This window comes from Rousettus aegyptiacus, unplaced genomic scaffold (assembly GCF_014176215.1).
Source record: "Rousettus aegyptiacus isolate mRouAeg1 unplaced genomic scaffold, mRouAeg1.p scaffold_m13_p_10, whole genome shotgun sequence".
In the NCBI taxonomy this organism is placed as follows: domain Eukaryota; kingdom Metazoa; phylum Chordata; class Mammalia; order Chiroptera; family Pteropodidae; genus Rousettus; species Rousettus aegyptiacus.
The window spans coordinates 926,947-951,039 of NW_023416285.1; the positions used below are offsets into that span (position 1 = coordinate 926,947).

General features: G+C 52.0%; 1 protein-coding gene across 1 annotated transcript in view; it reads right to left on the reverse strand.

The window, feature by feature from the left end:
* The window catches only part of POLN (DNA polymerase nu), an 84,987-nt gene that overhangs the window by 32,249 nt on the left and 28,645 nt on the right, over positions 1-24,093 (reverse strand). Inside the window, exons 10-16 of the mRNA XM_016159234.2 lie at positions 20,335-20,418; positions 19,936-20,031; positions 13,926-13,982; positions 12,992-13,045; positions 12,344-12,409; positions 1,119-1,176; positions 117-194 (exon numbers count right to left, since the gene is read on the reverse strand). Of these exons, the coding sequence (XP_016014720.2) occupies positions 117-194; positions 1,119-1,176; positions 12,344-12,409; positions 12,992-13,045; positions 13,926-13,982; positions 19,936-20,031; positions 20,335-20,418 (493 nt within the window). The remainder of the gene's footprint in view (positions 1-116; positions 195-1,118; positions 1,177-12,343; positions 12,410-12,991; positions 13,046-13,925; positions 13,983-19,935; positions 20,032-20,334; positions 20,419-24,093) is intronic.

Sequence of the window (24,093 nt, forward strand, 5' to 3'; positions counted from 1 at the left end):
TTCCCTCGGGGTCTGTGTCGGGGACGAGTGTTACGAGCGCCTCCGAACCAGGCCACTCCTAAGTACTTTAACTGCCTGGGATGTGGCGCCCCTGCCCCTGCCCGGCGCGCGCCTACCTGCTGCGAGGAAGCTGTGGCCTTCGGAGGAGACGAACATGGCCCTCGGGGAGACGGTGAGGACTCCGCGCTCCTTCCCTGAAGGTTATTGCAGGGCACTTGGTGAATTTGGCCGTGATCCGCGGCTATGCCTCATTTAAAGTTATGTAACATCATTCTAAAGTCAACGGAGTCTAGATTTGGGGCTTCTCTGAACATCTTCATTAACGTAATTTAAAAATATCGTATTACTACCAAAAGCAAATTGATTTTCTGTTGTAAAATTTTCTGCTCTATCTAGAATCCTAACGAAGAGAAAGCTGAATGCTGACGCTGGAATGTCTCTGGTCAGAGCCACCAGGCCTGGAGGTCCTGGAGAACAGTGAGGGAGGGCAGCAGGGTGCTAAGGGCCCCCTCCCCCTTCCCCGCCTCCACCCCCAGGGCACTGCAAAGGGCAGTCGGAGGCCAGGCTGCTTATGGTCACCTTCCAGGAGCTCGGTTAAGCCAGACTGCGTGTATTTAAAAGGGCCGCTCCCTAGGCCTCGCTGTCCTGCCGTGCCCTGGGACCCTCCCCAGCAGCTGCTCCAAAGTAAGGGGGGGTGGGAGTTTGTGGGGAACGTGCTGGGCTTGGCCTCGGCCTTTTTCTTTTTCAGAAATGCAGCCATCAGTGTTGACAATGGCAGTGGCTTAGGGAAACAAGAAGGCCGGGCGCATCGACAAACCCTCCCGGGACTTTCAGATTTCCACACGGCCAGTTCTGCTGCTGCTGCTTTACTGGGAGGTTGGTGAGGGGACCATTAGGAGGGACTGTGCTCTGTCTTGTCTGTAAGCTGCTAAAAGGGAGGTGCCTCATTGCCTGAGCTGAATTTTATTTTTCAGTGTGCATTTCAATCTTGGTCATGCAAACACAGAGAACTTCAGGAAAGCAAAGCAGTTAGTTGTGTAGAAAACCAATCACGAACACTCGTAGGTTTTTAAAAAATGTTACCTAAGACTTCAGCAAAATAGAAAGAAATGTGTTACCTTTAAAATTTTGAGGTTTAGTGATTTGAATTGGGTGCTTGGAGATACCTTGGATATTCTGTTAATAATAAAAGGAGAATAGCTTTAGCTGGAATATCTGCTCTTAAATTAATTTGTACATTTAAGGATATTTAAAATACGTCACATTTTATTAAACATTAACAAAATAGCTAATGCCAATGTGTTAGTCATAAAAACGTTAATAATTAATATTAACACTGAAACATAATTTTGGTTGGGCATGCCACGGAGTATAATAAGCAAATATGAAAAGGATTCTGACTCCAGCCTACGACCCTTATCATAATTATACACATTAATTCTTTGACTAGAAGCTTAACTTATAAATTTAATTAACTTAAAAATTCCTATATAACACGCTAAACAGATGTTTGTGAAATTCGTATGTTGCATTTGCCTTTAAAATCGCATCTGAAGACGAGAGCTCTGGCCCCTCTGTTCTGATCACCCCTCCCCATGGCTCTTGGCACTTGGTCCCAGCCTTGGTCTCTGCGCCTGCAGCCTGCCCTTGGGTGGTGGCAAATGTGTCTGTGAGCCCTAGAAATCACGGGCATCGCCTCTCAAGCACCTTCATACCTTTACGACTCGGGGCGACAGTGACAGGCCACCGCCACGCACTGGACGGCTGGCTGGCCGGCCTCCGGCCGGTTTCTACCAATCGAATCATGAGAATTCCTGTTACGGCAGCATCTGGACCATGACACCACGTGTCTGGGGGCGGCTCCCCTGGGCTCCCGTCGGTCTGGACTCCCTGACTAGACCCGCTCGGCTGTGGGGACCACGGTGCACACTGACGGCACACGTCGGTGCCCCGGCGACCCTGCGGGACGGGAGGCGGGGCAGCCACCCTCACACCGAGGCGCGGAGGTACAGACGAGTGGCTCTCGAGTTTTCTGTATGTTAGAATCACAGACATTTTTTAATAATGCCGAATATTCAAATGGCAAGCTCACCACAGACTAGAGAGGACAGAAAAAAGAGCCCGTGAACGTGAAGACAGAGCGATAGAAACCATCTAACGCACGGGAGAGAAGAAAACTCTCGGAGGAGAAGGCGCGGAGCCTCGGGGACCCGGGGGATTCCGCGGATGGCACAGTGTCACTGTGCTGTTTCGGCCCCTGAGGGAGGAAAGAGCTACCTGCACAGAACAAAATTAACGAAGGCTCAAAATTCCCCGGATTTAGTGGAAGGCGTGTGTTTAGATTTAAGAACCCTAAAGAGGCTAAATTAGAAGACAATCGGGCCCAGAAACATCGCGATCAAACTGCTGAAAACCGAAGATGAGAACGGCGTTCGGAGGGGATCGGCTAAATGGAGCTCATCTCACAGAGCGGTCTGACGTGCGTGACCCTCACGCCTGCTGACGGCAGCAAAGAAGCCACAGCCCTGCCGCTTGTGGAGGACGCTGGCTGTCTGGGCCGCGCAGCAGTTTCTTCTTTTCCTTCAGAAAGTGGCCCCCAGGTTTTCACTAAGGGCCCCGCCTTTAAGCCGGCGCCAGAGCCCATTCTGGCCACCGGGATCAGTCCGAGGGTGGCCGGTGACGCTCCTGCCCTGTGCAAGGAGATGCTGCCGAGGGCGACAACGGCCAAGACCTGCCTCCCCACACGCGTCTGCGGGCTCCGCGGAGAGCCAAGATTGTCCCCACCGCAGGAATCCGGAGCTACCCCGAGACCTGCTGGGGTGCTGAGGGAGACGAGAGATGGGGACCGAGCAGGGCTGGCCCGCAGGGCGCAGGCGGCCAGGTCACGCCTCACGCACACAGCCCCGAGCGTGCAGCGCGCTGGAGGACAGTCCTGCGCCAAGTGAGTGCGCGCTGTAAGAACCGGCGACTGAGTTATCCTCTGACTCGCTGACTCGCCCCCCCTCCCCGCCCCCCGGTGACACGTGAGCTGGAGCCGCCACGCGGCGACTGAGGTGGACGTCCTGGCGCTCTCGTGCCTCCAGGAACACTTAGCGACTGCTTGTCACAGTCGACTACTCATTTCTGGGACGAAATGCTGAAACAACTCGAGGAGCCTATGGGAGGAGGAAGGCCATCGCGGGAGCCAGGGACCAGCGACCCGAGAGGCTACGCAGGGGTGCTGTGCAGACGTGCGTCTGCGACGAAGCTCGTCTGTCCAGATTGCTGAGAAAGGACAGATAAGCCAAGGGCACAGGATTCAGAGTTCAGAAACAGACCCATGCGTTTATCGAAGCTTGTATATAACCGAGGAACCACGATTATTGTAAGTTGTCCTAATAACTTACAGTCACAATAGTTATAACAATCAGTCATCCAAATGGGCAGCTAACCAGATCTCTGTACAACAGCAAAACTCTAAACTGTTAAAAGGAGAACTTGAGTATCTTTATGATCTTCGTGTGAGAAAACACTCCTTGAACAAGATGCTAAAAAGCACAAACCATAAAGACTACAAATTTTATGATATTAAAATAGAAAACATTTGTAATTCAAAGTAATAGAATACGACATGGAAAAAAAAATCAAACAAAGGCTGGGAAAAGATATTTACGTAACTGAACAAAAGACTAGTATCCATAATATGTAAAAAAACTTTTGCAAATGAGTAAGAAAAAGACAAACCACTAAGATGAAAATGAGCAGAGGAGATAAATAGGAGAGTCTTTGAAAAAACCCGCATAACCAGTAAAAATGCAAATATACTTACTCTCTCCAGTAATTAAAGAAATGCAAATGAAACCGCAATAAGATACAAACTGACACTCACCTAACTGGCAAAAAGTAAGAAGTCTGGAGATACCAAGAGCCGGGGCCCCCAGAGCAGAGAGCGCCCCGCGTCCCCCGTGCTGCGGGCGGCGTGAGCTGATCCACCACCCGGAGGCACCTGGCGAGCCAAGGCAGGCGGAGCCCCAGCGCGCCCTGTGCCAGGCGATGCGGGGGACCCTCGCGCACGCCCGGCACTGCTTCTAAGAGTGACAAACTGGAAAATATCTGGCCCGTTTATACAATGAAATACTTATCCAGTAGTGAAGACAAACGAACCACAGCTACTTCGTCAACACGGATGAATCTCCAAAACATAATGTTGAATGAAAAGAGAAAGCTGCATAAACGTGATGTGACGCCACGCGCATGAAGTTCAAGGGAGAGCATCAAGACGGGGTGACGGACTCTGCACTGGCGCAGAAAGGGGCGGCGCGGAGCACGCCCTCGGGAAAGGCTCACAGGGTCTTTGCACGGACGAGAACTGCTCAAGCTTTTAGGCAGACAACGGACGCGCGTGCTCATTAGAGTGGCTCTGCACCTTTCTCATAGGAAAGGGGCATAAACTGAGCTTCGGGAGGGGGAAGACGTCGTCGGGGTGTCCAGCGAGGCTTCCCGATGGACGCGCTCCCCAAGTGGACATCGGAGAACTAAAGGCGGCGGCCAGGCACAGAAGGCTGGGCCGGAGGAAGGCGTCCCCGGGGGCCTGGGGGGAGAAAGGCTCCTGCACAGGCTTAACGCTAGGGGAGGCACGAAGTGTCAACGTAAATTGTGTGAAACATTAACCACAACGTGACAAAGTCTCAATTTGGCTGTAGCTCGATTAGACACCTTAGAGCCAGGACAAACACGCTCACAAAATGCCGCACAGAGAGTTAGAAAAACAAAGAAAACTAAGGGGAAAAAACACTCGCGAAGCAAAAATCCAGCCGAATAATGCCTGGATTCTAACATTTCCAATCAATACATTTTAAAACTGTAACATTAAAAAATATTAAAAAAAAAATACTAACCTAGAAGGAGAACTCAGGACACTGAAGAATTCATAAAAATACAATGTGAAAGGTCAGGTATTTTGAGTTACAAAGTGTCGATACCTTCTGAGCCGGCAGCGGGAGCCGCGTCGCAGTGAAATGAGGAATTTGGCAGAAACCCGCCTTGTCAATGTAGCCACATTAGAAGGGACGGCAAAGCCACACCCAATAAGGAGGAGCTGGACGATGACGAGAGGGAAGAGCGCGGCTCTGCCAAGTGTGACAGGAACAACAGAAACGAAGGGCCTGGACCCCTCCCAGGAGGCCTCGGCAAAAGCTGGTGGCCCTAAGGGGGACATGCAAAGCAAGGGCTGAGAGGCACAAACCCCGATGTTCTGAGTCAGGGGAAGAAGAGAATTGAGACCAAAGGCCTCGTGACCAGCTCATGCCTAGGGTGGCACGTGTGCTGCTCTGCCATGGGACAGAGGCGTGGCCCACACTGTAATCTGATGATGACCCCAGACCAGACAATTTGGGAACCTCATCGCACGTCCGGCTTCTCATTTGGCAAGTACTCGGTGCCTCCCGCGTCCCAAGCAGGGGCAGGCCTGGGGAAACACCAGCGAGCCGGCAGAAAGGGGCCCCGTCCCGTGAAATGCACAGTCCAGTGAGGGCAGGAGAAGCGAACGGGCGGTCAGAACACACGGTAACAAGCACCATGAGCGGGGAGTGCAGGGGACATCTAGACAGGACTCCGGACCGAGGCGCTGATAAATCAAATGTCGATTAACGAACGAGTCGATGCTCACAGAACATAAAGAACACAGGGCTTTAGTTGGATTAAAAGTTATTAGACGGGAGCTTCTACTTCCCTTGGAATGTCCACAGCTGACAAGGAGGTCCTCCCAGCCGCATACCGAGAAGACAGGTTATCTATAAAGTCACCCCTTTCCGGAGCCCGGCTGAGAGCTGAGCGTCCAGCAGAGAACTGACCAGCGCATGCGTGTGAGGTCACTACCGAGGCCAGCGAGACCCACCCAAAGCGGTTAGCAACAGCGCGGGACCCTCACACAGGGCCAGGAAGAGTCCCCACCAGCCATTCCCAGGCACTGATAACTCACGGGACAGCAGGCAAGAACCCTCAGGAAGGCCTTCCCTCAGGAGTGGGGCCAGCCGGCCAGCCTTGGAGGACGCGCTTCTCCAGACCTGCTTGCAAAAGCAAGACCAGAAAGCGACGAGCTGCTTCCAAGGAACGTGACTCATCCCGGAACAAAGCTCAGGGATGTTCACAGACGTGCAAGAAGGTGCGTCCCCCAACGATGTCACTCCACACTGCCTGGCGCCCGAAGATCACCAGCCACACAAAGAGGCAGGGAAATGAACTGGTCAGGAGAACGGCCACCTCGTGAAACTAACCCGTAACGGTCACAGATGCTGAAACTGCAGACAAGGACAGTAAAACAAAAAACACTCATTATAGCTGTTGGTATATTTGAAAGTTGCTAAGAGAGTAGATCAGAAAGACCTCATCACAAGCAAAAATAGACTGCAACTATGTATGGTACGTCAATTAGATGTATTGTGGTGATCATTTTGTAATATATGCATACATCAAATCATTATGCCGTATACCTGAAACCAATATGTTATATGTCAATTACAGCTCAATAAAAAAGTACACTTTTCTCTTCATAGTAAGCAGGCACCACACTTATGAGCATCACCATTACAAGTGTTTACAAACTCTTCTGTAAATGCATTACAGAAGGGCTATCACATCCATTCCGTGATAACACACTTTTCAAAGCATCATGCACATACAACTCATTCTTATAAACATCTTCATTACATGTGTATTTAAACACTTCTCTAAATGCATCGCAGAATGGCAAACACATCCCTTCACTTGAAAAAAAAAGAACAATGTTGGAGTAGTTACACATCCCAATTTTACTAGAAAGCTACAATAGTCAAGACATGATGCATTGGTATGGCAGACCTTTAGATCCACTGGACAGAACTGAGAGCACAGAAGTAAACTCTTACATTTATGGTGGATTCGGTTTTAACAAAGGTGCTGAGGCAAGTAAATGAGAGAGAGGATGGTCTTTTCAACCAATGGTACTCAGACGACTGGACATCACGGACAAGAAGATAAATTTAGACACATGCTTCACACCAGAGACAAAAATCAATTCAACATGGATCATAAATCTAAAAGTAAAGCCAGACACTATAAAACTTCTAGAAGAAAATAGGCCAAAATCTTTGTGATCTTGGTCTAAGCAAAGATTTCTAAGATGTAACACCCAAACCATGCTCCATATGAGAACACACTGGTAAATCAGCATTTGTTAACATTTAAAACTTCTGCTCATCAAAAGATGGTGTTCAAAGGATGAAAAGAAAAACCACGGGCCGGAAGAAAACATCTGCGAAGCACACGTCCGAGAAAGGACTTGCGTGTAGAAAATACGGAGACCCCTCAGAACCCGGTGGGAAGACGGCGAACGATCCCTGAAACAAGAGCAGACGCGGCCGAGCGCTTCGCTGCACCCGAAGAATGTGCGGCGGAGAAGCGCACGGGGAGAGGCCTGGCACTGTCAGTCACTAGAGCAACACATGGACCCTGTCTGTAAGGGCGAAGGCAACAGGGCTGAGCATGTCGGGGGCCGGGGGCGCGGGCGGAAGTGGGGCCCTCATGCGCTGCAGGCGGGAGTGGCGAACGGTACGGCCACTTGGGAAAACGGTTTGGCAGTTTCTTAAAAAGCGAAACATATACCTAGCATTGGACCCAGTTGTCCCTCTCTGTGGTACTTACCCCAAAGAAGAGAAACTGCATGTCCAGACAAGGACTATGCGTAATAATGACTCAAATTGGATAATATCCCCAAACTGGAAGCAACACAAATATGGATCAACAGGCGAATTTATACACGTCATGTCACAGATTCGATAGAATACTACTGAGCAATAAAAAGGAACAAATTACCGAACACAGAGCACCATGGCTGAACCTCAAAATAACCCTGAGTGAGAAAAGAGTATATAGCATCTAATACACTCTTTACAAAAAATGCAAACTAATCTATATGACGAAAAGCCAGTCAGTGGTCGCCTGAGGACATGGTGGTCAGGGTGGGGGAGGGTGAGGTCACAAGGGGCACAAGGGCACTTTGGGGGCGATGGACGTGTTCACTGTCTTAAGCGTGGTGACGGTTTCATGATCATCTGTGTATATCGAAACTTATTAAAGTGTTTGCAATATGTGAAGTTTACTGTTGGTTAATTACACTTCAATCAAGGTGTTAAAATGAAGTTGACTTTCCTCGTCCTGGTAAGATACTGGGAGCACATTCCCTGAAGGCAGCTGTAAAAACTGGGCAGCGATTTGGAAATCTGATGCATGAACATCGGCAGGCGGACTGGAGAAGCAGACCAGAACCTGCGATTCATCATTTCTTCCTCTTGGTCCTTCCGCTGGGTCCCAGACATGGGACCAGCGGCATAAAGTGTGCAGCAGAACAGGAACACTGAAGCCTCAGATTTCTGGCTCGAAGAGCAAAAAAAGGGAGGAAAAAAAGGGTGCCAAAGAACCAGAAATTACCTAGGGAGACCACGGAGAGGGCGGGGCTTGGGCAAACGGCATCGAAGGGTTGTTTGTGAACCACTGGGCTCGGCCTCGAGCGGCACGTGTGGAGGTATCACCCTCAATGGCATAAGGAGGGCTTGAGAATGGAACCGACAGACCACAGCTCAGTTCCCAGACTGACTCCCGGGTGGCCGCCACTTGGAAATATCTGAACTGGCCACGAAGCCTTTGAAAACTGAACGTACGTTGGAACCACAGCTCGTGGAAGGCAGGTCACAACTTGCAGCTTGAACCTAACCAGGCTGATGGCCTACTAAAACAAAAATATCAACATGTTAATGGGATTCCTAAACAAGAGCCGGACTATCATAACAATATGTTTGAAATGTCCAGGATACAGCCCAAAATTACTAGACACATAAAGAAGCAGAAAAATCTCAAATCACATGGGAAAAGACAATTAAAAGACACCGAAGGTGATACAAGATGACAGATGTTGGCATTATCTGGCAAAGACTTTAAAACAGCTATTATAAAAATGGTCCAATATATTTATTACATCTATTACTGAGACTGGAGTTGAATCAATTGAATCAACTATTTCCTCCGAGTTCTTAAACAAACCGTAACCTGTTACTGCTTCATCAACACGGCAAAACATGGGAAGGACGCAGGTCAACCAAAGACAAAAACATCTATGTTTTCCTGTTATTAGAAATAACCGCAGAGCAGAACACAGAAGTGGGAGGGGGAGGTCGACTGGCCGCAACAACTTCCTCTTGGGAGGGCAGACGTGTGTGTGAGAGAGCAACTTTCTGGAAATGTCGAAAAACAGTTGTAACCTGACTTTTAAAAATATTAAGTGCCTTTTGTGCACTTTCAGTAAAAAAATATAATTCAAGCTGTAGCCATTTAATGGCACCGTCATGTGACCTACATAGTATCTGGTTAAATAATGGACAGCTGGGTTCAGGTTTTACGTATGAAAAAGTGGAAGTACAGACGTTCTGTAAGAAAACAGAGGTGAATGTCCAAACGGTCTCGGAGCCGAGGAAGGTCACTCCGAGATGACACTAAGGCAGAAGCCATGAGAGGCCAGCAGCGGCGGGAGCCGGACGTGCTGTGTGAGCCGGTCTGAGCCAATCTAACCACAGCTACTAATAGTGAAAATGTGGGGTCCTCTGGCCAGTAACCCCACACCCGACATCTACGCCACAAAGTACGAGCGCTGCGGCCCCAGGACGCATGTGCACGATGTGTGCGATGTGTGCGGCAGACCTGCCCCTGGAGGGCGGGGACTGGAGGGGAAGGCTGGGGAACGGCGTGAAATGGGGCTCTGTCGGATCGCCTGCAGGGCTGGAGTCCAGGAGCCCGTGCCGAAAGGAAAAAAGCCAGAGGCAGGAAAATAAACTCCAATTCTGTAAAAGAAAATAATGACGACGAAGCCATGACCTGTCTCTATGTACGTATGTATAGCTATGTATCGGTCTGGGGCAAAATACGGATGTGCACACTCTAGGTCGCTAGCATAGGCGCCCATGGGCACCGGGGCGAGGGTCGGGGGTGACATCTGGTGTGGTGAGGGAGTGTGTACAGTAATGACACATGTGATGCAGTCCCATTCATGTACGTGTGTGCACGTGCGTGTGCGACCGTGCATGCGTAAAGAGGTAAGCTGTAGGGCAGTCACCAAAGGTTAATGATGTAACCGTTGTCACAGGGCTGTGGAGTTTGAGGTGACTGTTACTGTTATTTGTATTTTATCTATTGTTTGAGTTCTTTAGGAATAGCGTATATTGTTTATATAATAAAAAAGCCATTTTAAGTATGATAAACACAAAATTTAAAGGGCAAAAGAAAAATGTAGAAAAATAATTCACCATTTTACAAAGGGTTAATCTTTCTCATAGAGCAAGCTTTTCCATACCTATAGGAAAAACTACATCCTGCAGAGACAGACAAATGACACGAACAGACAATTCATAGAAGAATCACTGTTTTAGGGTCAAGCTCACTTAATTTTTAAAAGGATGGAAATTTAAAAATCAAAATCAAGCCAGGGAATGAAACCAAAACGAAGACTCCTTTTATCGGTAAGGGTGTAGGGGACCAAGCATTTCACACATTGTTTGGTTGAGAATGTAAGATTTTTTTTTTTTTTTCTGGAGGACAATTGAGTAATGTAAAGCCTTAAAAGTGCACATATACTTGGACTCAGAAATTACACCTTTAGGAATTTATGCTATGGAAATCATCAGAAAAATGTACCAAAAATATGGCATCTCAGTATAAAATAATTAAACCTAGAAACTCTGTAAACGACCGTCGGTAGGGACAGCCAGTGCGCAGGGTCTAACGCGGTGACGTCGCGGGTGTCCAGCTGAAGGCGGAACCGAGTGCGCGCACTACGCTTACATCTCCTCTTCCCAAAGGTCAACCGAAATACCAGAAAAACGAGTCAGCAGAACCAGAGCATCGCTGAAGGCCTGGGAGGAGTGCCACCCACAGACCAGAGACGTTAGACTCTTCTGGAAGAGAATGAAGCAGAGCGGCAGTTAACCCGAAAACATGGCAGGAAACGGGCACCTCTAGCCCTGCAGGGGAGCAAACACGGGCTCCCTGAACCTGAGTTTTCCCGGGGCGGTTCCTGGAGCACCCCAGGGAGAGGCAGCACCGGCAGGGGCAGGGGTGGGGGAGCGAGCTGAAGGAGCTGTCAGGCGAGGCGGTACCAGGACCGGCGTAAGTAAGAGTCCCGCTACCAGTCAGCGGGGTAAGGACCACGAAGAGCTCTCGAAAGTAGGATGTCCAAAACGAGTCCCTTTAGTGGTGGGTTCGGTCCCGAGAGACAGACAGCTGGTGTAGGCGGCGACCGCGAGGGGACATCCTGCACCAAGAGCCAGAGCTCCCACGACCCGGCAGCCCTCCCGCCCCTCTGCTCCCCTGCCCGCTCTGCACGCACCGTTGCCATCTACCATCGATGCAGGCCCGGCGGGGTGCGGTGCCCACCCTTCACGGGGAGGGTGGGGCAGACAGGGGTGGGACGATGGGAGGAAGAGGAGAGCGGACCTACAGATTAAGTTCCATAAGCTTCCACGGTACTTGAATTTCCTTACCGTGAACACATATTCGTGTGTATATATCATATAGTGCATCCTGAATTCATACATTTAAGTAATTCAAATATTTAAATTAGATTAGGATCAATATTGATGTATATCAAGACATCTCACATAAAGTTAAAAAGCATAAAATAAAAATATAGTGTTGTAGTGAAGAGCATTTTCTAAATGGAGGGGTAGACACCAAAATTTTAACCACAGTTCATTTTGCATGGTGGAACGATGACTTTTATTAGCTTTTTTTTATATTTCTTTTCCATACTTAAAGAGCTTTTCCTGTAATGAGGCGTCTTTAATTTAAAAACATAAAGCCATTTAAAAAGTTAAGTGCTCTGAGTGTCATTAAAGCCGGGTCCTACATCAAGGGCGTTTACAGTGTTTTTCGTCAGAGGTCACCTTCAGCGACAACATAATGGAGCTCATCATCACATCATCAGATATTTCAACACGCTTCTGAAAACCGGAAGCCACCTGTCCAGTACGAACCCGGAAATGGAGGACGGGGTGGGACCGGGTGTCCTCTGTCGCGCTCGGCACTGAAGGCATGACTCCCTGGATGGGAAGAAGCCCTCACTAACGCGACACTTAGCGATGGCACGAGTCATGTGTCCTGTTCCCCCACCATGTTCCCCAAACACAGCAGTGCTGAATAAATATTAACCGAAAGAACAGAAAAAACACAACCTGTCAGCCTGGGGTCCCCTCTCGGAAACGGAAAAGGCGCAGACAAACACGTCTGGCAAACGTCAATTCCGAGGCTTGGAAACTGCATTTAACAAGGAGAGGCAACTCACGGGGTGCTTGGCCGAGAGCCTTCCGGTCACAGCTCCAGTCTGGTTCCACGTGGAGGAAATGGCGCCCTTTATTAGTCAGAAAGAACCAGTGTCAGCGCTGACAAGGCTGGGCAGCGACGAACCTGCTGGAACCGCAGCCTCTTCCCGCCCCCCCCCCCACACACACACACTCACTGCTCCCCTCCAGGGGCCCCGCACCCCGAGCCAAGGCGCTCCGGGTATCACGGAACTGACGTGTGATCAGGGCGGCAGAGGCGCAATCCCCTAACTGCGGCAGGACGTGTGGGGCTCTGAGCATGGAGAGGGGTGCGCTGGGGCAGGCCGTGCACCCCGACCGGGGCTGGGGGCCTCGGGCCTCGCTCAGCCCCTGAGGACTCCTCGTGCAGGAACTGAGCGAGGTCCCCCTTAAGGGACCGCAGAGAAGATGCAGGGATGGACGTGCAAGCCGGGGCGGCGGCAGAGCCTCCGCGGAAACGCCAGGCCCCAGGGCATGGCGGCGCCTCCACCAAGAGGCCCGAATGATACTAAAACCATCGTTCGTAGTTTCAGGAGTGCTAGATTATCTCATTAGCTAAAACGTAAAGAAGCTCTACATCTGCCTGAACTCGTGTGTAAACCTTATTTCTAATATTTTTTAGCTTCAGTTACCTTTTTCATGTAAGCAAGCAGTCCGTCTACAAAGGTTGACTTGATCTTGTGGACCTAAATTACAAAGATAAAAACAATCGTTTTCTTTGTTAAATATTTAAATAGGAACGAGTGTCAAAGCTGTGTTTTATAGCGTATGAGGCATGTACCGCTGATGTCACTCCAAGAGGCCCTCAAGTGGCCTGACATGGTACCCAGAATAACAGCACCCACAGAGAAAGGTGTCACCCTACCCCTTTTAAAATAAATTTCTTATTCTAGAATCATTCTTTTACATAAAAGTTGCAAAGATAAATGGAGCGCTCCCACATACCCGTCACCCAGCGTCCCCACAGTGGCCCTTTGAGTCCTCTTTCAATCCTCTCGTTACTTCAAGGAGTAAGGGCCAGTGGCCACCATCATGCTCCCTCTCAGCTGCCCGGCCCTAGCACAGACACCAGGCCACACGTTCAGTGAGCGCTGGAGTGAGCGCTGGAGTGAGCGACGGCCACTGTTACACACGTGGCTCACGACCTTGGACACTCGGCAGGCATGTGAACAGGGAGGACGAGCAGCTGGCAAGGGAAGGAGACATGTCAATCCGTGAGCGTCAACACCAGATGGTGAAATACAGCCGTGGGGCGCTTCCAGGCCCGGAAACGGGGCAGGCGGGTGCTGCCGTGGGGTGTGATGAGCGTCTTCGTCACACTGAAGTCCCACGGTGACGCACCCGACACTTCCATCAGTGTTTTCATCCGTCCTCTTCCACGGGTGGGAGCAGGGCTGATGCGGACGTGAGTGAACTCACGCAGGGCACGAGCCAGCAGTGCCAACCCGAGGTCACTCCAACAAGCTATGTCCCCTTCAGAACCACGGCAGGGCTACCTCGGGGATTACAGGTTTCCATGCCATATGCTTCCCCTTTGTCACCAACTTACAAAAAAATTTAACTCACCTGCCTGTATTCCAAAATTATCTTGGGTAATGGATGAACGTCTTGCAGAGCATTTAACTAAAAAAAGAGAATAAATACCACCAATATAAACCCTTCATTTAATTTTGACATCTCGAACACTTATTTTCAGCTGGAGGAGGGCCTAATAAGAAAATGGGCTACAATGAGCATATTTTCCAGAACGAAGATGCATGACAAGCTCGGTTGAACAGGCATCTTGACCTTTAACCCTTACAAACTCATCGTGGCCCTCACGGGAGCTAAAAGTACTTCGCATGGGTTTAGAAATAAGATTCCTCATGAGATGCGGATTAGTGGAGCCTAAGTCCAGGGCATGCAAAATGCCGTGTGGGCGAGCAGATGGGGAAATGCCCACAAAGCGTAGGGCGCCGTGGAGGACGCCCAGCGTCTGGGCCGCCGCGGTCAGCGCGTGACGCTGGAATGCAACTACGGGTAAAACATTTTCGGAAAGTCGAAACATGCAGCAAAGTGCAAGGTCACAGGAGCACGGCCTCTTATGCTGTCACAAAATAACACACTCGGGTACTTCGCCCAGATGGACTAATCCAGGCTCCCGAGCAGGTCCCTCCCCCAGGGGTAACCACCAGCAGTGAGGCCTCTGTTTCTAGTTTGAACTTCCTGCCAGTTGAGCAGGGTAGGACCCTTTGTGCGTGGCTTTCACTCAGCACTGTGGTTTCGAGGCTCGCTGTGCTGTTGCGTGAAGCAGGCTTCACTATGTGGGCTGCTGTATCCAGCCGTGTGACCGGCGGACGGCCACTCGCCCACGCCCCCAGCGACGCCATGTGGGGGTTTGCACTCTGGGCCGCTACCAACAGTGCTGCTGTGGACACTGTGGAGCGGACTCCGGTCAACAGGTGTCCATGGCCCTACGGAACGTCCACATGGAGGGGACGGGGAGAGCGAGGTCCCGTGTGGTGGTGACACCAGCCAGTTCTCCAAAGTGAATGCGCCAGTGTGAACCCCCTTGGCAACACGCGAGTCCAGCTGTCCCACACCCCTGTTAACGCTGTCGTCCTAAGTCTTCCCTCTAGCCCTTCTGGCAAACCGAAGTGGTATCTCACTGCAGTTTTGATGTGCATTTGCCCAGTGACTGACGAAGCTGGACGGTATGCAAATTGCAAATATTTATTGACTAATCGTGTATCTTCTTTCATTAAAGACCTGTTCGTGTTGTTTGCCCATTTAAAAAAAACGGTTCGTGTCTTCTTCTTGATTTGTAGGAATTCATCAGTCTAGACAGGTTTTTTTTTTTTTTAGTCAATTATATTTACTGGAAATACCTTGCTTTTTTTACTTGCTTAATGGTGTCTTTTCATAAACAGAAAGTCTTAATTTCACTGTTGTCCAATGTGTGAGTCCTTCTTCACAGCCAACGCGCTCCGTGGCCTAAGGGCGCCCGCCTGCCTCGAGGTCTGGAGGACGCCCTCCTGCGGGAGCTTCTACCTTCTGCATGTTTTGCCTTCACTACGCAGATGTGCGAGCCACTTGGAACTTACTTCTCTGTACAGCGTGAAGGAGGCGTCACGATGCTCGGGCCCTCGTCGTGCACGGAACCAGCCCTCTCAGCGGCCGGGAGACTTACGCCCCCGGTGGGGTCTGCGCGTGGGTTCTCTATCCCGGTCCCTTGGTCTGTTTATCCTCGAATCGACAGTGCATTGCGCTGCTTGATTAATTTCTGGCCGTTTCTATTGCTTTGTGCTGAGTCTTGATATCCAACAGACTAAGTCCTGCACTAGTGCTTTATTTCCCAGGATTATCTTGCTGCTTCTTAGTTTTTTGCATCTCCATGTAAATTTGGGAATCAGCTTGCCAATTAAAAAAAAAAAAAACTCCTGCTAGTGTTTTACTCAGAATCATTTTGAATCTATTAATCGATTTGGGTTAGAAGTGACAATGTAATTCTAACAGAATAGTGTGAACCGCAGGATTGTAACACTCTGCGTGACGAGCGCGGACAGAGTTTCGGCCAGCCACAGCAACAAGCAGGAGCGCCGACCCTGGTGTCCCCGGAGCAGGCGCCGCCCAGGGGAGGCACCCCGACTCAGCGCAGCCCAGAGTTGCTGTTTTTCTTAGAAAAGCTATTCCTAAGGTGATGAAAGTGCACGAAAAGCACTTAGCCAAGAGCGCTGCTTAGGATCAACTAACTCTTTATCCGAAACCTGAGCCGCGCAGTCCTTGCTGGCCGCAGACTCCCTGCGCGTCTCCCAGGGAGCTCTCTGAGAGCACCTGGAGAGAACTGAGTGTTCGACCTCATAAAAACCCCGGCTAAAGCCCGACCAGAGGTAATGATCGGGGCCGGGCGTCCCTGGGACAGCCGCTTGGCGCGCTTTCCCAAACGCTCTGCGTTGGCTCCCGAGGCCACATTCTTCTCACCTTTCTCTCCCTGGGCCACTCTGCAGCCTCTCCATGGCACCTCCTCTCTCTCTCTGGCTTCTAAATGGCAGTTTCTGAGTCCAGTTCTGGGGTTATCGCTCTGGTTGCTTATTAACATCAGCTAGGGCGCTTCAAAAGCACGCCCGTGACAGGGCCGCCAGCCTGCAGACCGACCCCACGGATCGGTCGTGGGCCTGGGCAGAGGCTCCTGCCAGGGCAGAGGGTCAGCACCCAGGCGGCTTCAGTACAAACTGGCTGACCCCCTCCAAGTGTGTCTCCAGCACAAGACCCCTCCTCACAGGCCCGAGGGCCGTGCGACATCTCTGTGTCAATGTCCCACGGACACTTCCGTCTCAACCTGTCCAGGACCGAACCCCTGACTCTGACCCCCGCTCCAAATGAACTGACCCGTCCCAGTTTTCCCAGAGCAGCAGCCGTCTCCACCGTCCCGGGTGCAGAAGCCAGAAACCACCACCATTCCTGACGTCTGTCACAGGAGCTTCGGCACAGGGTTCTTTTCTGTCATAAAGATGCTCTGAAAATCCCCCTGCTTTGCCCCGCTCCACTGCCATCACATGGACCACTGAGACGTTGGTCCCCCGCAGTGCCGGCCTGCTGGTGTGCCCCCCCACGCCCCAGCCAGCTGTGAGACACACGACCACCCGTGAGCACGGCCGGCCGGGACGCAGGCCCCTCCCGCCAGCACTTGCTGGCCGAGGACGGGGAGGCCCGGGGCGCGCTCCTCGCCGGTGGGAACACCGAGCGCCGCGGCCACCTGAGACAGCTCGAGGGCCTCTGATAAGCCAGCACGCTCTCGCCACGCGGAGCAGCAGCCCCGCTCCCCGATGCTTACCCCGAGGAGCTAAAACTGACCCCGCGCGAAAACCTGTGCCCAGATGTGACTGCAGCTCTACTCAGAAGCACTAAGACGTCCTACAGCAGACGAATGGCAAACACGCCGTGGTCCACCCGGACAGTGGGCCGCTCCTCACGGCTAAAAAGAAATGAGCTCTCGAGCCATGAAAAGGCGTGGAGGAACCTTAAACGCACGTTACTAGGGGACAGACACCAATCTGAGAAGGCCACGTACCCTGTGATTCCAACTCCGTGACATTCCAGAAAAGGCGACAGCACTGAGGTCAGCGGCTGCCGGGTTGGGGCGGGTGGGGGGCGAGCAGGTGGAGCGTGGGGAACCTCGGGCAGCGCAACCACTCCGTGGGGTCCTGGAGCGGTGGGTACGCGACATTACGCACGGGTCCAAACCCGCAGATGATGACAACGCGTCAGCATAGTCTCAGTGACAGTAACAAGGGTACCATCTGGGGGGACGGTGACGGTGGGGGAGGCTGCGTGTGCATGCATGGGAGACAGGGGTGCCCGAGACTTCTCTGTACCTTCTGCTTAATTGTTCTGTGACCCCAAAACTGCTCCAAAAAGTAAAGTCTAATAGAACCATAGGTAAGGCCACAGCTGCACCCTCACTTGAACGTCCCAGGCTGCTCATGCCCCCGGGGTCTACAGCCTTCCCCGGGGGAGGGGGCCGGGGGCAGAGGGGTGTAGAGAGAAGGAGGCCTAATTTTGAATTCAGAACCACACATGTGTTGCCTGGCAAAAGTTCATCTTTCTTAAATACACAGGATAGTAGGACTTGTTCAGGTAAATAGGAGAGTAAAAGCTACCACGGTTTATGTCAATCATGTCTTTGTGAAAAAAAACTAACGTCACTGTCTTAATTCTGCCCACCGGCGAGCAAGGCACCGCCTGAGGGGAGTCGGTTTTCCCTTCTGGAGTCGCTGGCTGTGGAGGCGCTAAGGCAGCGAAGGGACGGGCAGGACACTCAGCCCGAGACCCCTGCCGGGCGCGGCTCTCCAGGTGCCACCGCCGGCGGGCTGCGGGCACGTGGTCGTGCAGGGCACGGCGCTGAAATCCACAGCAGCCTCTGCAGCAGGCAGGGCCCGCGCCCTGCTGCCTCCCGCCTCAGGGAATACACGGGCAGGGAACCGAGGTGACCGCCCGTGATGGCGAGCTGTGTGCAGAAACCAAACCGGGGTGAAGAGATGGGGTGCGACCGGGGGCCTCACCGCTGCCCGCGTGACCAGAGGAGGTTTTCTGACGGCAGCACGGGAGCCGACCATCAGAGGCCGGCCTGGCATGATCTGGGGGGAGAGTCTGCGGCCAGAGACGGGGCAGCGCCGGCCCGCGGGCCTGGGCGACACTCCCGATGGCCTGGATTTTATTCTAAGTGTCAGGGGAAGCCACTGGAGGGCTATCTAAGTCACAGGGGCAACATGATGTTCCAGAGCTTGAGGACCATGGTGCCCGGAGGTGATGGGTAAGGAGCAGGTGTGCAGGGGGCAGACAGCGGGAGGCATAGAAGGCTCTGGAAGGGCCTAGGCGGAGGACGCAAAAGCGGTGACTGAAGGCAGAGGGAAGCAGGCAACTCGAGACGTGCTTTGTGGGCAGAGGACATACGACTTGCCGTGGGGGGTGAAGCCGAAAGGAAATCAGCCACGACGCCTCAGTTTCCGGATTAAGAAGCTAATAAGAGCCGATACTTGTGGCTTCTGAGAGCTTACTAGTCAGGCGCAGTCCTAAGTACAGTTTTGCACACACGCACACACACGCACATGCACACACACATTGAATCCTCATAAGATCCTAGTAGAGAAACTACTATCATCTCCCTTCCTCTGCAGATCGGGAAACCGAGGCACAGAGCGGTCCAGGAACGTGGCCCAGGCTGTGCGGGTGAGTGTGGTGGCCCCATGGCCCTCGCTCCTGCCCCCCCGCGGGCTCCCAAGGACACGGAGCAGGACAGACCACGCCCTGAGGTGGAAGCGAGGGCGGGCTCAGGGACCCGCAGAGGAGGATCACTCCGCGGCTGTCTGAGAGTCCCTCGGGAATCGCCACCCAGGCCACCTGAAGGCCAGGGGCGGGCAGCCCGCAGAGGGGCTCTGCCAGGGCCACGACGAGCAGACAGGGGCGTGCTGGAGACAATACGCATGGGGCAGGCTGGAAGGAGGGCGACAGTGTCCAGCGCTGGACGAGCACAGAAGGCACAGAGTGGGGTGCCCACAGCCGCTGTCACCAGATGGACGTGAGCCCCGGTCACTGAGCCCTGCTCCGCTGCTTCCGGGGTCCGGCCGGACTCCGAGCGGACGCCGTGCCCATCACTCTGCTCCAGAAGACTCTCCCTACTCCCTGTCTTATGAAATGTCTCTCTCCCACGGGAAGGGGAGCTACAGTTTTCTAAAATGACAGTGGGGACGGGGCAGACTGGTGACCTTTCCCATTTCCAGTCTCTTGTGGAGGCGTAAAACAGAGAGGCTGTGACTGGATCGTCAAGAAATTGGTTTTCAGAGCAAAATCCCACCAAGTCTTCTTTGTAGAATATTGAGCCAACTGGTTGTTTCTGGAAACTACTGTCTGCTTCCTTCTCTTCGGGTCATAACCAGGAGGGGAGCCTCGGGGTGGGGGCGACAATCAAGCCGAACGGCTCCGTGGTGTGGGCCGCTGGCCTGTCCGTCCCGGGAGCCCCGGCGGCCGGAGAGCCGGCCCACGCATGGTGCAGACACGCCACCGCTTCAGAGAGAAAGGGACGATGCTCCCGCCTTACCACGGCCTCGGACGTGGACGGGGGTCTCCGCGGCCCCGTTCTGCGAAGGGTCCCCCTCGGACTCAGCAGGTGCAGCTTCAGCTTGCCGAAGAGGACCTTCAACAGAAGGATTGCACACATGAGAGGGTCCCGGAGGTGAGGGAGAGCTGGCGTCGCCACAGCAGGGTGAAGGCCACCGGCCAGAGGAGACGCCGACTTCACACCACGAAATGCTTAGACTTGGATTTAGGAATCTCTTTGAGTTAAAGACGTTGAGGTCATGAATCTCCGTGTGAGAGAACACGACCAACTTATACACTCTTCAGATAAGCAACAAAATATTTACAGAGCCAGACTAAATCTCCCTTTAGCCCCTGAAGAAGAAGCGCATTTTATAAAAGCACCAAAATGCGGCTTTACCTCTCGGAGCTGATGGCTGCTCATTAGGAGAAACTGTTCTCCTGCCACAAAGTGGGCTTCTTGCTCCAGCTCCTTGAGACGAGACTGTGAACGTGAGGAACGTAAACTCGTTAGCATCTGTCACAATCTAAGATGGTTTCACTTGTTCATCAAAAAATTCCCAGCAAAAGCTCTTCTAAGAATAAGAACAACCTATAATTTACCTAAATGGACATTAAAAAATACACATTTTGACTCATGGTGGAATCCTGAGGCTCATAGGCTCACTCGTTTGCAAACTGAAAGAAGCAAAAATAGTAAATAATTCACCAAAATGAGGGAGGGAAAGAATGGGTTCTCCAGCAGTACCATGACAGGAAAGAGGACCGAGCATCACACTGTGAACATCGAGACGCCCCAAGTCCCCCGAGGCAGAACGCAGGACCTGGCTGCGTGGTGACCGAGGGCGGTGGAGGGCCTTCCTCTGACAGGGAGCGCAGCCCCGGGGGCAGCCAGTGACAACGCTCCGTGGTGCGGACAGCCACACCGACCGATACGGGGCCACGGCCTGGGCTGGCGGGCCACGGCGCGGCTGGGCCGGGTGAAAAACGAACAGGTGTCGCGAAGCGGCCGATGGGGACGGTGCCGGGCAGCGCGGGGCGCCGCGAGGCGGGGAGTCTGCAAACCCCTCGCAGCTGTTTCGGTCAGGAGAGAAGGAGAAAGAGGCCAGGGCTGCCTGGCTGACTATTTAATTTTTTACTTTTAAGTTATAGTTGGCACTCAACATGATATTAGTGTTGGGTGTACAGCACAGTGGTTTGACTCTTACATAGGTAACAAAGTGAGCCCTCCCCCCATGTCTCGTCCCCACCTCGAAGGCCAGGACTTTAATAAAATAATTATGAAAGAAAAGAGAACAGCGTCCGAAGCAACCAGCTCTGCCTTCTGCTCTTTATCACGCAAGAACTGCCTTTAGGCTGAAGTTCTGCAAGCGGTTTACACGAAGGGGCCAGAGACACTAGGAGCGGGGCCAACACAATACGAAAAAGTAGTATCTGGGCAAAAAGAAGGATCCAGAAACAACCGTCCCAGTGAAGGATGCCCAAACGCTGTAGAAACAAATGATAAGAAGAAAAATAAGGAGAAAAGCATTAACAGAGAGATAATAGATTCCTTCAGGAATAAGTCACGCCCTAGGAAACGAAAAATTCAGTAACAAATTGCTTGGTCTCAAAGAATTGTGAGAAAACATGAGCTCCCAGTTAAAACAGCCCCGTAAGCTCCCACGGCAATGCGTCCCGTGCGTGCAAGCACACAGCAGTAACAGGAAGTGCGAACGGAGAAAAACACAAAAGAGTTCCAAACGCAACGAAACATGAGCACCGTGTCAGAGCAGAAACAGAGGCGAACTGCAGAGCAGCGGCCAGGCCGGCGGCCTCGTCAAGCTGTGGGACAGACTGAATGTGCCCCGTTCACAAGGGGAAGCGGCCGGGGGCAGCGGTCACCCACGGCCACAGACACACTGCCCCAGCACACACAGCACTGCACGTCCACGGTTCTGCGGGTCGGCCAGGCAGCGGGACTCAGCTGGGCGCCGGTGCTGGCCTCGGGGCCTCGGGGGTACAGGTCTAAACATCTTTCAGTAGATTGTTTTCAAATATTTAGCCCACTTAAAAAATTGTGTTAACTGGCTTTTCTTTTTTTGATAGGAGTTCTCTAGTCTGCATCTTAGCCCTTTGCCATAAGTGTTAAAAACGATAAAAATCTCAGCAATTTTTTTGAAAAGCAGATCACAGAATTTTATACAAAAGTACAAAGAACCTAGAAGAGCCCGTCCCACGGGGAAGGAGAACGAAGATGGAAGGCGTACCACGGGTATCGAGACACACGCCACGCAGCGACAGCTCCTGAGCCGGGGGGCCACCAGCGCAAGGACAGGCGCATAAACCCGTGAAACAGAACAGAGTCCAGGAAAGAGCCACTCACACACACAGTGACCTGATTCGTGACAGACACGACAGCGGCCCCCCTTGTGCACGGGGGCCACGGCCCAAGACCCCAGTGGAGGCCTGGAACTGCGGGCAGTGCCACGCCCTGCGGATACTGTGCAGACCCGTGATGAAGGTTCACGCATAAATTAGGCGCAGTAGGAGATTAACAATAGTTAATAATGAACAGAGCCCTGATAAGGAGAGGCTGTCCTGAAAGCCAGGACTGCACTCTCTCCCCACGCCCTCGCCTCAGGGGACGTGCTGGGCTTCTCTGCCTTGTGCCCTAACCGCCAGCATCACTACGCTTGTGCCTTTGGGCCATTACCAAGTAAACTAGGGGTGACTTGAACACAAGCACCGAGATTCTGTGACAGTTAATCTGATAACTGAGACGGCTACTAAGTGACTAACAGGCAGTGTACAGTATGGATACGCTGGACAAAGGGACAATTCTTGTCCCAGGTGCGACAGCATAAGATTTCATCACAATACGCAGACAGTGTGCAATTTAAAACATGAGTTGTTTATTTCTGAAATCTTCCATTTCATATTTCCAAACCCTGATTAACCTCAGGTAAGTGAATCCGCAGAAAGTGAAGCTGGGTAAGGGGGGGCCGGAATTCAGTCGGGGAGACGATGGCATTTTTAATAAATGATGCCGAAATAAATAGAAATCCATTTGGGAAAAAGTCTGAACTGTACTTTATACCATACAGCAAAATTAATTTGAAACAGACGATAAGTTAAAAATAATACAGCTTATAGAAGAAAACACGGGAGAATATCTTTACTCTTAACACACAAATTCTTAACCGTTTAAACAATGGCTCACTGGACGTCATTAAAACGAAGATTCTGTTCATGAAGAGACACAGCTATTAAGAGAGTGAAAAGGCGAGCCGTGACACAGGCCGGCCAGGCCCCGCGGGCCACATGTGGTCCCTGTCGCGCGTCCTCCATTTTTACTTGTTCCTTTTTAAAAAATTGTAGCAAACACCCTTAACCTGCAGGCCACAGGACGGATCTGGCCCACAGAGCATTGTTTGCCAAACCCGAACTGGAGAAAGCATTTCCAATGTACATTGCAAAGGGCTCACATACAGAATATGTAAAGAATTCCTACAAATTGATAAAAAAAAAAAAAATCAGTTAACGTAAATTTTAAAATGGATAAAGCCTTTGAAAAATTGTCTCACAAAAGAGTATGTCCAAAATACCATGAACCACATGAAAGGCGCTCGATATTCTTACTCGTGAGGGAAATGCAAATTCGACCTGCAGCGAGACAGCTGCAGACCACCAGACGGCTGTGTGAAGCGGCCTGCCGGGGAGCACCCTGGGGCTGAGGACGGGGCAGACGGGCCAGCCTGAGAGGCACTGGGCAAGCACGGGCACACCCTGCGGCCCGGCAGTCCCCTTCTGGCTGTAAAGCCAAGAGCCAGCAGCGCCCATGCCCAGCGCAGGTCACATAGGCGACCTTCAAGACTGCCACGATCGCAGCCCCCACCAACGGCAGGGACACAGACACGCGATGGCACACTCTCACAACAGGCGCGAGTCAGCAGTTTTGCTGGAATGCGCTTCTGCTACGCGTCGCCAGACGGGTGGATCCCGCAGGCGGCATGTGCACAGGAGGAGGCAGAAGCAACGCGCCCACAGTGCGTGGGGCCCTCTACAGGAAGCTCGGGGTCACCGGGGACCGCATCGGATTAACCGTATCTCTGGGGTACAGACTGGGAGGAACCAGGAAGGAGCCTTCTGGGTACTGGAAACATTCCGGATCTCAATC